We start from the raw sequence: 14,163 nt of genomic DNA, 5'->3' as shown, positions 1-14,163 counted from the left end.
ATATTTAGATTCAAGAAAGATTTTGGTTCAAGTTCCACGGAAAGAAAGTACAATCAGTTTATTATTAATTCATTTTCACCAATAGTGGTTATTTGCTTAATAAACAAGTAGGATGTAACTTGATTTATAATGTAACATTTAGTGGCTTGCAGCAGACCTCTAGTGGGAGAATGAAAAAAACTGTGACTTTGATTCATGTTAAAATGCTGACATGCAAATGTCTATGATATATAACACGCAATCTTATTGATTGCTACGTAGAGATGAAGTGATGCTTTTTGTACCGCACACAACAAGGAATTTAAGTGTGACTCTAAGTCATAATTAACTCTTTGTGAATCATCCCCATGGACTGGTTACAACCCAGTAAAAATTGTTTGACCCCTACCATAGGGACCTTTGAACAAAAAAAAGTCAATTTCGTTCATTCGCTTTTTTATACAATTGTCCAAATTCTCCTTACTCAAAAACAATGGGGATCAGACATTTGTAAGCTGCTATGCAAATCTATATGTGACACAGCCATGGAACTATTAAAAATCAAACTCCACCCCAGCAACCAATGAAGAACAACCAAACAAGTTTAACAATATGAATTTCTATCAAATTAAGAATTTGTGACATTTTTTTTAAGTTGTGCTTTTTTTCTCAAATCACATCCAAGTCAATTCCATATGCTGTATCCTATTTCCTACTTGGCATTTTAGATTTTGAAGAGAAATCTGTTTTTTCCCCTAGCTACATCGCAATATGTCTTTGTGTACATGTAGCAAAGGCCTTATAAATCTCAGTGTATTAATTGCTTGATTTTAGTTCACTAACATTGTATTTTATACACTACTTTCATTAATGTATGCTGTGAAAAATAGAAGACTATTTTCACTCCAGCATGAAACTGAAACTTTTGTAAAAATATGTCTGGTTAGCTATCTTTTTGTTCAACTCCTTGTAATATTCTCACCCATTTTGGTTTAAATGAAAAAAAATTTCCTCTAATCAACTCTCACTTTTGTTATTCACAAGGAAACAAATACATGAATATTTGATTACAGCTGCACTTTAATGTTTTACTTTTCTGATAATACAATCCTGCAATGTATGTTCTAGCTCCAATGACATGAAAAAGAGAAACATAATATGATTAATACATTAAAGTATGACTTTGTTTTTCTGTTTTTAATTGTGGAGCTATCACTGTCTCACCTGCGAAGCAGAGTGAGACTATAGGCGCCGCTTTTCCGACGGCGGCGGCGGCGGCGTCAACATCAAATCTTAACCTGAGGTTAAGTTTTTGAAATGACGTCATAACTTAGAAAGTATATGGACCTAGTTAATAAAACTTGGCCATAAGATTAATCAAGTATTACTGAACATCCTATTAGAGTTTCATGTCACATGACCAAGGTCAAAGGTCATTTAGGGTCAATGAACTTAGACCATGTTGGAGGAATCAACATCGAAATCTTAACCTGAGGTTAAGTTTTTGAAATGTCATCATAACTTAGAAAATATATGGACCTAGTTCATGAAACTTGGACATAAGGTTAATCAAGTATCACTGAACATCCTGCATGAGTTTCACGTCACATGACCAAGGTCAAAGGTCATTTAGGGTCAATGAACTTTGGCCGAATTGGGGTTATCTGTTGAATTCCCATCATAACTTTGAAAGTTTATGGATCTGATTCATGAAACTTGGACATAATAGTAATCAAGCATCACTGAACATTTTGTGCAAGTTTCAAGTCTCATGATTAAGGTCAAAGGTCATTTAGGGTCAGTGAACTTTGGCCGAATCGGGGGTATCTGTTGAATTACCATCATAACTTTGAAAGTTTATTGGTCTAGTTCATTAAACTTGGACATTAGAGTAATCAAGTATCACTGAACATTTTGTGCGTGTTTCAGGTCACATGACCAAGGTCAAAGGTCAATGAACTTTCTCCGAATTAGATGTATCTGTTGAATTACCATCATAACTTTGAAAGTTTATGGATCTGATTCATGAAACTTGTACATAAGAGTAATCAAGTATCACTGAACATTCTGTGCGAGTTTCAGGTAACATGATCAAGGTCAAAGGTCATGTACGGTCAATGAACTTTGGCCATGTTGGGGTTTTTTGTTGAATAACCATCATATCTCTGTAAGTTTATCAATTGGTCTAGTTCATAAAAAGTAGACATACATGTAAGAGTAACCATGTATCACTGAACATCTTGTGTGAGTTAGAGTAGTATTCAAAGTCAGCACTGCTGCTATATTGAACCGCATGATGCAGGTGAGACGGCCAGAGGCATTCCAGTTTTTAATTGTGGAGCTATCACTGTCTTAGAGAGTACTTAAAGCACAAGGATCTCAAATGTGCAATGTGTGTAATAAATTGTAACGTAGTCATACAGTAGTCCTCCAATTTGTAAAAACAAAACTTATTTCTCAGATATCTCAACTCCTTCCTCAATATATAGCTCAGTAGAGATGCTAAATAGAAATGCATATCATCAGCTAATCCTCATGTCTTGTATCTCCCTAGCACTCCACCGCTTCAGTAGAGCTTCGTCAGCCGTACTTCCCAACCCACATGGGTCCCATCAAACTCCGTGGTTGGCATCGTCCTCACATCAAGAAATATAACTTTGGTGCTATCTCAGCTCCAGGACCTCACGGAGTATTCCCTCTCGTTAGGAGGATCAAACAGAAAGCAAGGGTAAGATAGAATCCTCACATCAAGAAATATAACTTTGGTGATATCTCAGCTCCAGGACCTCATGGAGTATTCCCTCTCGTTAGGAGGATCAAACAGAAAGCAAGGGTAAGGTGAAGTCTGTTTTAAAGGAAGACATACCTGCCGTGTTTCCATATCAGTACATTCAGTACTAGCTACTCCTATTTTCATGAATAGTCCAGGAATCATCATGTTCCTCATTCAGTGGTGAAATTATTGTACATGTATGCCATTTAACATTTTTAGGTAAAAATGCTAAATCTCTTTATTGTGTCCCTTCATTCTTGACTTTACCCATCTATTGGATATTAATATTAGAAAAGGTGATTTAATGTCATGGCTAACAATGCCAAAGTGGGATGTGTTTCTTTTAGAAAAAGTTTGCCTTACATGGAGAGAAAGTGATTTAAAATATTAAAATACATAAGGGCAATTCCATGGAATTATCAACCTTTTTGTATGTGTGATCCTTATTTTGCATTTCATTTTATGAACTGCTCAAGCGATGCTATTGTGAGAGCTTTACGATTCTTCGTATAAACAAGAAAATAGAATCAAATCCTTTAGTGTTAACCTAAGCATTTACTTCTGATTTAGTCTTTATTATTGCAGCATTCAAGTGACCAATTAGCTGAACAATCTCAGGTAATTCCTATCTGACTTCAAGGTTTGCAATTATAGCTGCAAATGAAAAAAATATATTTGATCATGAATGAAATTAAACAACCCTCTCATGGGATTTAGAATGCATTTTTTAATAAAAATTTTTTTTTTTACTTGACAGCAAAGGGAGCAAGAGAGACAAGCCTCAGGAGGAGGTGAGATGTTCTTTATGAGAACAGTAGAAGATCTAACTGGTATGGATGGTCATCTTATTATGACTGAATACTGTGAAGAATACCCACCACAGATGATGCAGGTTGGCATGGCAACGCGCATCACTAACTACTACAAGAGGGTAAGTCATTGATGGGCACACATAGTACTGAAAAGATGCTCTGGTTTTAGAAGTCCTTTGAAATTTTTTATAAATGTCAATTGATTTGATCTTCTATTTTCAATTCATATAAATCAATGAAAGTCAAGATCTTCCTATAAAACAAAGTACAGTCATCTTAACTGATTTTCATCAGGAAGTCTGTCTGATGAATGATGTGAATTATTGTGAATTTTTTTTTTTTAATTCTAACCTTAGAAAAATTGTAGTACCTGTTATATCATTCTAATTAACCAATTCTTTTGAAAATTTAATGTAATTTCAATTTTACCAATAATTATTAGATTTAAGATCAATTCTTTCATGCAACATGTATCTTAAGATACAAGTTTGTTGTTTTTCTATTCTTTTCTTTTTATTCAACAATGAATTCAAAGTTTGAAAAAAAGATTTTCTTAAGACTTGCAAAAATTTCATACAGAATTTGAAAAAATGGTATTACATAATACAATTTGGTAAGCGAGTGATTAGTGATTTGATATTGATCAAATTCTTGTCAAATTTTTCATATCTTTATAAGTATTTGTGATTTATTTCCTTTTCCGTTAAGTTTTAACAGTATCAGATGTCATCTTTCCATTTGATTAACATTAAAGTTTGAAAAATAAATTTTCTTTAGACTTGATAATATTTCATATACGCTTTGAATGTATCCAAAGTCTGCTTTGATTTTTGAAAATGATTTAACGCAATATTAGGTAAGTGAGTCATATAAGTGATTTGATATTGATCAAATTCTTTTCAAATTGTTTATAATCTTTATGAATATGTGTGATTTCTTCGCTCTTCAATTAGGTGTTAACAGTATAAGATGTCATCTTTCCATTTGATTAACATTAAAGTTTGAAAAATAAATTTTCTTTAGACTTGATAATATTTCATATACGCTTTGAATGTATCCAAAGTCTGCTTTGATTTTTGAAAATGATTTAACGCAATATTAGGTAAGCGAGTGATTAGTGATTTGATATTGATCAAATTCTTGTCAAATTTTTCATATCTTTATAAGTATTTGTGATTTATTTCCTTTTCCGTTAAGTTTTAACAGTATCAGATGTCATCTTTCCATTTGATTAACATTAAAGTTTGAAAAATAAATTTTCTTTAGACTTGATAATATTTCATATACGCTTTGAATGTATCCAAAGTCTGCTTTGATTTTTGAAAATGATTTAACGCAATATTAGGTAAGTGAGTCATATAAGTGATTTGATATTGATCAAATTCTTTTCAAATTGTTTATAATCTTTATGAATATGTGTGATTTCTTCGCTCTTCAATTAGGTGTTAACAGTATAAGATAGCATCTTTTCCATCTAATTGATATTGATTTAATAATAGAAACCAAGCTCAGATGCCAAACCACCATTGTATGAATACGGTGAGACGGTCAACGTCCACAGCTCACCATTCCTTGGTTCATTGAGACCCGTCAGTCTCTTCAAGCATTTGAGAACAATCTCTTCAGAGCTCCACTTTACAAACACAAGGTCCCAGCTACAGACTTCCTTCTCATCAGAACAAGACACAGGTAAGATCCTTAAGTATACCACAATGTCGACATGACAAAATTTTTGTTTTTTATTAATATTTTAGAATTATTATACCACATCTCAACAAAGTTTGATGAAAAAACATTTGACAACCTTAACTTATTAGAAATCTGTCTGCTGGGGCCCAGGACATGGCCATATTAAAACCTACTTAGCCCAATTGAAATAAGTGTTATTTAGCCCTTTTTCAAACATTGGGTATTCACTTAGCCTTATTACGAGCCACCATGTACCAATTTATGTCAAATTTGGTGTGTGGAGGATTTTCATCATGTACTACTGAAATATGGTCTGACAAATGTTGAAATGCATAAAGAGAAAACTATGATGTCACACTTTAGTACTTTACATGTAAAGCTTTCATCTTTATTATTCAAATGCTACTTGAATACATAGAAGAACATATATCATTTTGACAAGAGGCTAATCTTGTTTGCCCCCATCTATTGCCTTACATTTTACACATCAACATATCCTTCCTTTTTAAAAGTGATGTTGCTTCACCAAAAATCCAGAGTGTAAGCAGTGACCCTGTGTCACATGATAGTATAGTGACAGTTGTCATGACCTTGTTTCTTCTTAGTTTTTTACATGATGCAATTTATGATACTGAAGCTAAATATTTGAATATATTCATTTTGATGATTTACTTTCAAATAGGTATCACATCCGTGCATTGAATGATATCTTCACTGTTGGCCAGCAATATCCTCTTTTAGAGGTCCCTGGTCCGAACTCCAAGAAATCTAATAATCATATTAGGGATTTCTTACAGGTAAGATTACAGTTAGTGATGATTGGTAGGGAATGATGGTCAAGATTATGATTGTATGTCAACTGTTTGGTGTGATGGTGATGATAATGATGGCAATGATGATGTTGACCATGATTATAATGATAGTTATTATGATGAGGATGACAACAATGGCAATGACTATGATAATATTGATCATGATTGTAATGATGGTTTTCATGATGAAGATGATTGTGATGATGATGATGATGATGATGATGATGATGATAATGATGGTGTTGACAATGGTGATTGTGATGATGCTGATGATGATGATAATATTGATGATGACTATGATAATATTGTATAACAATATAATGTTGATCATGATTATATTGATGGTGATCATGATGATGATGATTGATGATGATGACTATGATAATATTGATCATGATTGTAATGATGGTTATCATGATGAAGATGATTGTGATGATGATGATGATGATAATGTGATGATACGGATGGTGTTGACGATGATGATGGTGACGATGATGATAGTGATGATGATGATAATGATGATGATGATGATGATGCATTTCTTCTTCAATCCTATATTTATCAGGTATTCATATACCGGCTGTTCTTGAAGAGCATTGATCGTCCTCGTAGGATCAAAATGGAAGACATCAAGAAAGCATTCCCAACTCACTCTGAAAGCAGTATTAGGAAAAGACTCAAACTGTGTGCTGATTTCAAGAGAACTGGTAAATCAATTTATATAATGCCCTCATTATCATTTACTTTTTGTAATTTGAATCGCGTATAATTCAAAATAAATTTCTTTGAATAATAGATGGCATTACAATGTATTGAGTGAAAATATTTCTTTTCAATATAAGCCATAGTAGTAAATCATTTTTGCTTTGCTAATTTGCTATCCTGATTGGAGAATCAATCTTGGCTATCATATGTGTAAATAGTGCTATATTTATAATATATTTTCTTGCATATATTAAAACAGAAAGCAAGGGTAAGAGAGAGTGTGGTAATGCCCCCTAAGTCTGCGCAGTGCCCCTTGTCTGCGCATACGCATATCTGCGCGATTCCAATAAAAGAAGATGCGCAATGACGTCAAATTTTACACCTGCAATTCATTGACTGATTTTCATTGAAAAAAAATCTGACATGGAGGAAAAATAAAAATTAAATTTTAGGCATTTCATTTGATGGCCTAAAAATGCAGATTTTCTTATCAAAATCCCTGAATCATGTGTAAAGTGAATGGGTGCCATTGTTTTGTTCTGAAAATGACTGGCCAAGGTTTTTTCCAGGAAAATGATTAGCACACTTATTCATAAGAATATAATAAACATTATCAACTGAAATTTTTGTGAAATAAAGAAAAATAAATGTTAAATCTTAAGTTAAATGATTAGGTGCACAGACACTTGAGGAATACCCAGAAAACATATAGTTTAATTTGTTCATCATCTGTGAATCCAAAGTCTCATATGGTCCATTCAACCGAAGATGTTATAACTAAAGCTAACCAACTATGTTAAAAGCATCATGATAATCACCTTGCATTTCCTTTCATTGTATCTGAAATTCAATTCAGTTCAAAATGATTTTATTTTCCAATCTTTAAAACACACATAATGTGTATAAAATCCATAATCGCTTGATGAAATTAGTAATTGATTGTATCAGCTTTTATCTTTTCTCTTTCAACCATGAATATATTAGGTTTGGACTCTAACTGGTGGGTGATGAAACCAGATTTCCGTCTTCCATCAGAAGAAGAGATCCGTGCCATGGTATCACCTGAGCAATGCTGTGCCTATTACAGTATGCAGGCCGCAGAACAGAGACTCAAGGATGCTGGCTATGGAGAAAAATCATTCTTTGCTCCGGACAATGATGATGAAGATGATAATCAAAAGATAGATGATGAGGTTAGATGATTATTTTTGTGTTATTTGTTTGTATTATATTGGGAGAATTGTGGAATTTGTATTTTACAGATAGGTATGGCTTAACCCCAAAACATTCTAATGGTGTAGTTTTTTATCTCTTCTCTTCAGAATATTAGCACATTTCATCATAATGTTGTAAAAATAGATTTAATCATTGATTAATTGTCAGTCATCATAATCACTTTCTAAGTGGCGCATATTTGCTCCTTCATTTTTACTGATGTGCATGGCAATCTGTTAGGCACTGCATCATTAGCAATGAGTTTGACACGATCTCCTGTTTCTATGAAGAAAAACAGTGTATCCAGTGGATTAAATGAACATGGATAAAAGCGTGTTTATAAGTTTTAGTAATTTTTTACTCATATATTTTGCATATTTGTGTCCGCAGGTCAAAACAGCTCCGTGGAATACAACTCGTGCTTTCATTGCTGCAATGAAAGGCAAGTGTCTGCTGGCAGTGACGGGTGTGGCTGATCCAACGGGATGTGGAGAGGGATTCTCTTACATCAAGGTTCCTAATAAACCTACGCAACAGAAGGTATGATATCAGCAAAATCTAAGACCATACCTGTAATAGAATAGTTTCCTGCACCTCCCATAGACAGCCTGTTCATCACCAAAATTAGTGCAGCCATCAGCTTCCTGCTTTTGTTGCATTGTCCAGATGGTTTTTGCTGACACACTGTATTAAATATTGTAGAATAGATCAGCTGAGGGACAGATTGAAATAGTTTTTCGAGATGATAAATTTATAATCTTTATGAAAAAGATCTATTTATTAATCCTATTAATTGATGATCTATTATGATCTGTTCCTCCTGCTTATAGTAGGAAATTATTAGTTTTAATATGAGATATTACAATATTACAAATCATCCAACTATAAGTACATTAACTGCATGGCACCCATACAACCCAATCTTTGACGTACATGTAGCATGTATGTACCCCTTCTCCCAATCATTTTAAATGCATGTAATATGGTGAATGACTGGGTGCATGACTTTTTTTTGCTTTCATTGAGCTTTTGCATTGTAAATCTTTCATTTCAAAGTACTTTATTATCATGTCTGCACTACTGCTTCAAAAACTGTACTAAGAATCAATGAACTTCCTTAATTTGATTGATGCCCTCTTCATGCCAACAATTTTGTCATTTTGAGTCAAACTTATAATTCAAACTCAAATGTGGGTGCTTGCAAAAATCCAGTTTTTATTGCAGACTTACACTAAAATTTGTTCAATGTATGCTAAAAAGTACACACAAATAAAATGTTTTGGTTCTGCCAGTTGCTAATGTATAGTTATGGTGGTTGTATTGAAAATGAGTCCAATATTCATATATCAACTCCCTTCTGTTATTATCAGGGTGATCTCCCTGAGAGCCTTATGGTAAGTTTTACAAGACATCACAGTATTGTTGTGGCTTTATCTGGTTTTACCAAATCAATCTCACAGACTTCACAATTAATACATATTTGTGGATAATAAGAAAAAAATAGAGAAAATATTCACTTTTCATTCTGATTGTGTGTGGTGAGTTTGGCGTTTTGTTTGAATTTGTCTGCAATTGAAACACTACCATCACATTGTGCTACTACCAATACCACCATCGCCTCCAACAATCACCACCATCATCACCATTCTATCTCAATACCTGATCCTATCCTGTCTTTTCAACATCCTCCAACCATCATGTCAAATTTCCGACTCTATCTTCCAACTCTCCTTTTTAGATAGATTTCTTGTCAGTTTATGTCATAATATTTATGCATATCTTGCAGTATGTGTTTTCATATTTTGATGTATGCACTCTTTTCTGACATTCACCCTTGAATTCATCATTTCTCACATATCATTTGCTCAGTGAATATAACTTTTCTTTGCTGTGTTTGTTTGTGTGCTGTTTTCTTGCATGACCTCCTGCACTACTCTTTCACCTCACTGCTTCATTCATCCATTCCCACCCCTAGCTATCCCCCACCACCCTTACCTTTCATGAGCGTCGTCGTGGCCGCAAACCTCGAGAGGTGGAAGGTCATAGAGTGAGCCAGATCTCCCCAGTATCTTGGTACTGGGACTTGTCCTTTGAAGATGGCTGGACGGCTAAGCTCAACAGGAATTTATTTAGACATTTACAAGATAGGACAAGGATAGATGTAGGTATAGGGTATAAGCGATCAAGAATCATTAAAGTTTCTGCATACATGTCTGTACTTTTTATAAATCCAAATACAGGTTGTATCATGTAATAATACAGTCTGTTCTTGTTTGAAACTATTTTAACATAATCCCTTTCTCTGTATGTATGTGAATGCTGTTTGGAATCAGAGTTATGATAAATGATAAAGAAAAAATTATTGGTAAAGGTATTGTTAATTTTTCAGAGTGGTTAATAAGAGATCATTATGATAGTGTATGTTCTCTAATTAGATTTACATTTTGATCTCTGAATGAGTAAGTTTAGTTATTTCTGATTCACTTTCATTTTCTTCTTGTTTATGTGATGAAATAGCTTTGTATGCATCATTTATCATTGGAGCTTTTTTTTTGGGGGGGGGGTTGCAAAATATGGTTCATGAACAGAACTAGTCCATATCTAACCTGTATTTTTCTTAATAACTTTGCATGCTGATGTAAACCATAGTGAAGATTGGTATTGAAAATGATGATTCATATTTGATCATGTCTTTGATTTACAGCAAGATGAGATTGAGAAACCAACCCAACCCAAGAAGACAGTGACAGGAACAGATGCTGATCTCAGAAGGCTCAACCTGAAGCAAGCTAAACAGCTACTCCGTAACTTTGGTATTGCTGAAGAAGATGTAAGCAATAACTTCTTGTTTATGATCATTAAATTCAAAGGTTGTTAAAATGTTGTATCAACAGGATTTTTATCAAAATAACTTTTTCATATTGTTCACTGATCATATCAATATAGTTCATAGTTTGTTGAACTTAAAAAAATATTATTTGGTGATTCTTACTTTAACTCTTTCTAAGCACAAACATGTTCAAAGTGTACTCCCATTTATTGGATTGTAAGAAACAATTTGATTTTGTAAACCATACAACATAACTATTACAAGTATGTTGCAATTTGTATTTCTCACCACTATTAAGAGTATTGTTTTGATATGTGGTATTGTACATCATGTAACAAAATGACAGATCAAGAAGTTATCTCGTTGGGAAGTGATTGATGTCGTCAGGACCTACTCTACTCAACAAGCCAGGACGGGGGATAGCACCACATCTAAGTTTGCCAGAGGAAATAGGTTTGGAATCGCTGAGCATCATGAACGCTACAAGGAGGAATGCCAACGTATATTTGATCTGCAGAGCAAGTGAGTTAATTGTGTCACCATTTGCATGAATTCAATTTGCCTTTCATGGAATAAGTGTTTCTGTGCTATAAAGTTCATACAAATTTAATTAGCAAAGAAAGTTTTCAATCAAATTTTCATGATAATGTGTATATATACATAATTTTATTTATATGTTTAATTATTTTAAGGGTCTTTAGTTGATACAAAGATACAAAAGGTTTATTAACTACAAATAACTTTAGCTTATTTTTTTATGTCTTCTTAAAATAGCAAATGTGTATAGAATGGCAGGATTGTTTCTTGTTATTGATTTTGATTTTTAATAGTTGCCCACTGAGATGAGATGATTCCTGTACAAATGCTGTGGGAACTACAAAATTATGGATTGAATTATTTACAGTAATATGTTTACAGATCATTTGTGTTTTCTAACATTTCTAAATGTCTAGGCATTTGTATGATGTAGCCCTAAATTACTTCATCGATGGAATGCTATCAAATCAATATCCGTAGATGGTTATATTGTTGAAGTTGTATTTCAAGTACTAAAAATTTATTTCAACATTTCAGAGTATTATCCAACACAGAGGTATCAACCGATGAGGAGAGTAGTTCAGGAGAAGGAGAAGATAGTGACTTTGAAGAGATGGGAAAGAATATTGAGGTCATGTTATCTAGCAAGAAAACAAGCTCACAGGTAAACTCATTAATATTTGCTTTCTCATATCATTTGGGTGTATAAAAAGTATGATGCTGGATGGATTTAAAATCATCCCTATTCTCATTCCATGGAAAATACCTTGAATGATAAGTTTAATATCAACTGATTTTATAGACTCGATTTCATTTGGGAAGAGATGGATGAGTTTTTTATGTTTTTATTCCAGTATAAAATATTACAGAAATTATTTCATGAATCTAGACAGCACTGACAAAACTCCGACTCAGGCAATTACTTAAGTAACAGTCAGAAACCAGTTTTCACTAAAATTGCCAAGGCTGACAAATCAGTCAGTGTAAACAACCCCACAGGACTGTTTAAAAGAAAAGTGTTAGCCAGACAAGGTGGATTTACTATTGTTGATCTTCAAAAAAATCTGTTAATTCAATAGAATTATTCTCTCATATTGATAGCAATAGTTTCTTTCCATTTAGTGCTATTATTCTTTAGCACATGTGTTTGTATTGTAGGATAATGTGTTTGTTTCCTTAATCATTTCTTGTTGAATTCGAAGTTAAAAGCTATTTGTGAAATTACTTTCTTTAGTTATCCCATGAGCGTGAGGAAGCTGAGAGACTGGAGCTTCAACGTATGATAATGGGTGAGGATTCCAATAGTGGTCTACCTAAGGGGGGTAAGGATGGTTCTGGACCTTCTACCTCTAAAGGAAGTAGGACCAATACACCTGTACCAGGCAAGGATGATGATACAGGATCAGTACATAGCTTTGCCTCCTCTCTGGTAAGATGACTGATAATTTATAACTATGTATTTACCTGGTTATACTCGATGCTTTTGTAGCATCTGAAGCTTTCAGAAAGGAATAGGGGAAGGCGGGGTAAGTTGAGCATAGGGGCAAGTTGAGCCACCAGCTCCAGGCCAGTAATGAATGAGTCAGACATTGTGGTGGTGTCATGTATTGATGACCCATAGCATAACCCCTAACCCCACCATATTGTTTTCAACTTTGAAACAAAAAATAGTTTTTTAGAGGGAAAAATATGAATTTCAGCCAAAAAAGTAAAAAAGAATGTGAAATAGATAAGTGCTTTATAAACACACACGTCTTTAAATATAATAAAGACATGATAACAACATTATTAGTCCAGGTATGGATCTTTATTCTTGTCATAGTCTTTTATATGATGGATGCATAATAAATGTGTGGATACAAAATTATCACACTAAGTTCAGACTGGGGTAAGTTGAGCCAAACAGCATGGGGCAAGTTGAGCCATGGTAATTCCTATGGTAATGTATCTTAAAAAACAAACAAACCATAAAAATCGATTGAAATGCTGGCTGAAAGGAGCAAATTTACATGACTGCTCTTTTCCTTTTAAAGGATGTTCGTATTTATAGAGAATTAGCAAGTGAAAAGACTTCAAACAAAAAATTGACATGCTGGTTCTCCCCTCATACATTTTGTACATAGTTTTTGTGGCTCAACTTACCCCAGAAGGTGGCTCAAACTTACCCCATATATGGGGCAAGTTGAGCCATTTGACATCGTTTTTTTCAAAGGTCACGATGACTTTCAGTGTGGGGATAGAAAGTTATATATAGGTGGAAAATATATCAGAAGAATTAAATTTCAAGGCAAGGTACTTATTTCGACAAGATTATTAATCATATCAATTCTAACATGCCAAAAGCAAAAACTGTCACAACTTACCCCGCCTTCCCCTACTCTATAACATTTTCTTTGCAATGCCACCATAGATCTTTGCATTTATGCCTGATTTATAATCTGAAAAATATTTCTTTAATTGATAGTAAAGGCAAAAGTAAAAGTAAACATGACAATGAAATGGGGAAGTGCATGATATAATCTAAAAATGCCTTGTACAAGTGCAGCTCCCACAACATTGTAAGCATGGTAAATAAAGGATAGCAACTGAATGAACAAAAAGCATGTTATGACACAATTCCAAGGTCCTAAAATCAAAACAAAGATATAATTAATCTTTGTATTCATTTGTATATCATCTTGATCTCAAAGCCTTTCATAGAATCATAGCGCTGACCATCATGATGTTAGATAGTATATAAACGTTTGAACTGTTGAAGAAAAAAATGATTTCATTATAGTACACATTTCTATCGGTCCTTGTTACAGTCTA

The 14,163-nt window shown here is 33.5% G+C and overlaps 1 protein-coding gene across 1 annotated transcript in view; it reads left to right on the top strand.

The window, feature by feature from the left end:
- LOC121408313 (transcription initiation factor TFIID subunit 1-like) overlaps positions 1 to 14,163 on the top strand; it is a 51,850-nt gene that overhangs the window by 28,918 nt on the left and 8,769 nt on the right. The window contains 13 exon segments of the mRNA XM_041599739.1: positions 2,534 to 2,707; positions 3,510 to 3,683; positions 5,064 to 5,151; positions 5,154 to 5,253; positions 5,936 to 6,050; positions 6,631 to 6,772; positions 7,755 to 7,963; positions 8,376 to 8,525; positions 9,356 to 9,379; positions 10,690 to 10,815; positions 11,162 to 11,337; positions 11,890 to 12,016; positions 12,587 to 12,781. Coding sequence (XP_041455673.1) covers positions 2,534 to 2,707; positions 3,510 to 3,683; positions 5,064 to 5,151; positions 5,154 to 5,253; positions 5,936 to 6,050; positions 6,631 to 6,772; positions 7,755 to 7,963; positions 8,376 to 8,525; positions 9,356 to 9,379; positions 10,690 to 10,815; positions 11,162 to 11,337; positions 11,890 to 12,016; positions 12,587 to 12,781 — 1,800 coding nt within the window.

The sequence above is a fragment of the Lytechinus variegatus genome, chromosome 1, assembly GCF_018143015.1.
Source record: "Lytechinus variegatus isolate NC3 chromosome 1, Lvar_3.0, whole genome shotgun sequence".
Classification (NCBI taxonomy): domain Eukaryota; kingdom Metazoa; phylum Echinodermata; class Echinoidea; order Temnopleuroida; family Toxopneustidae; genus Lytechinus; species Lytechinus variegatus.
Note: the sequence above shows the minus strand (reverse complement) of the source record. Positions and strands in the feature narration are given on the sequence as shown.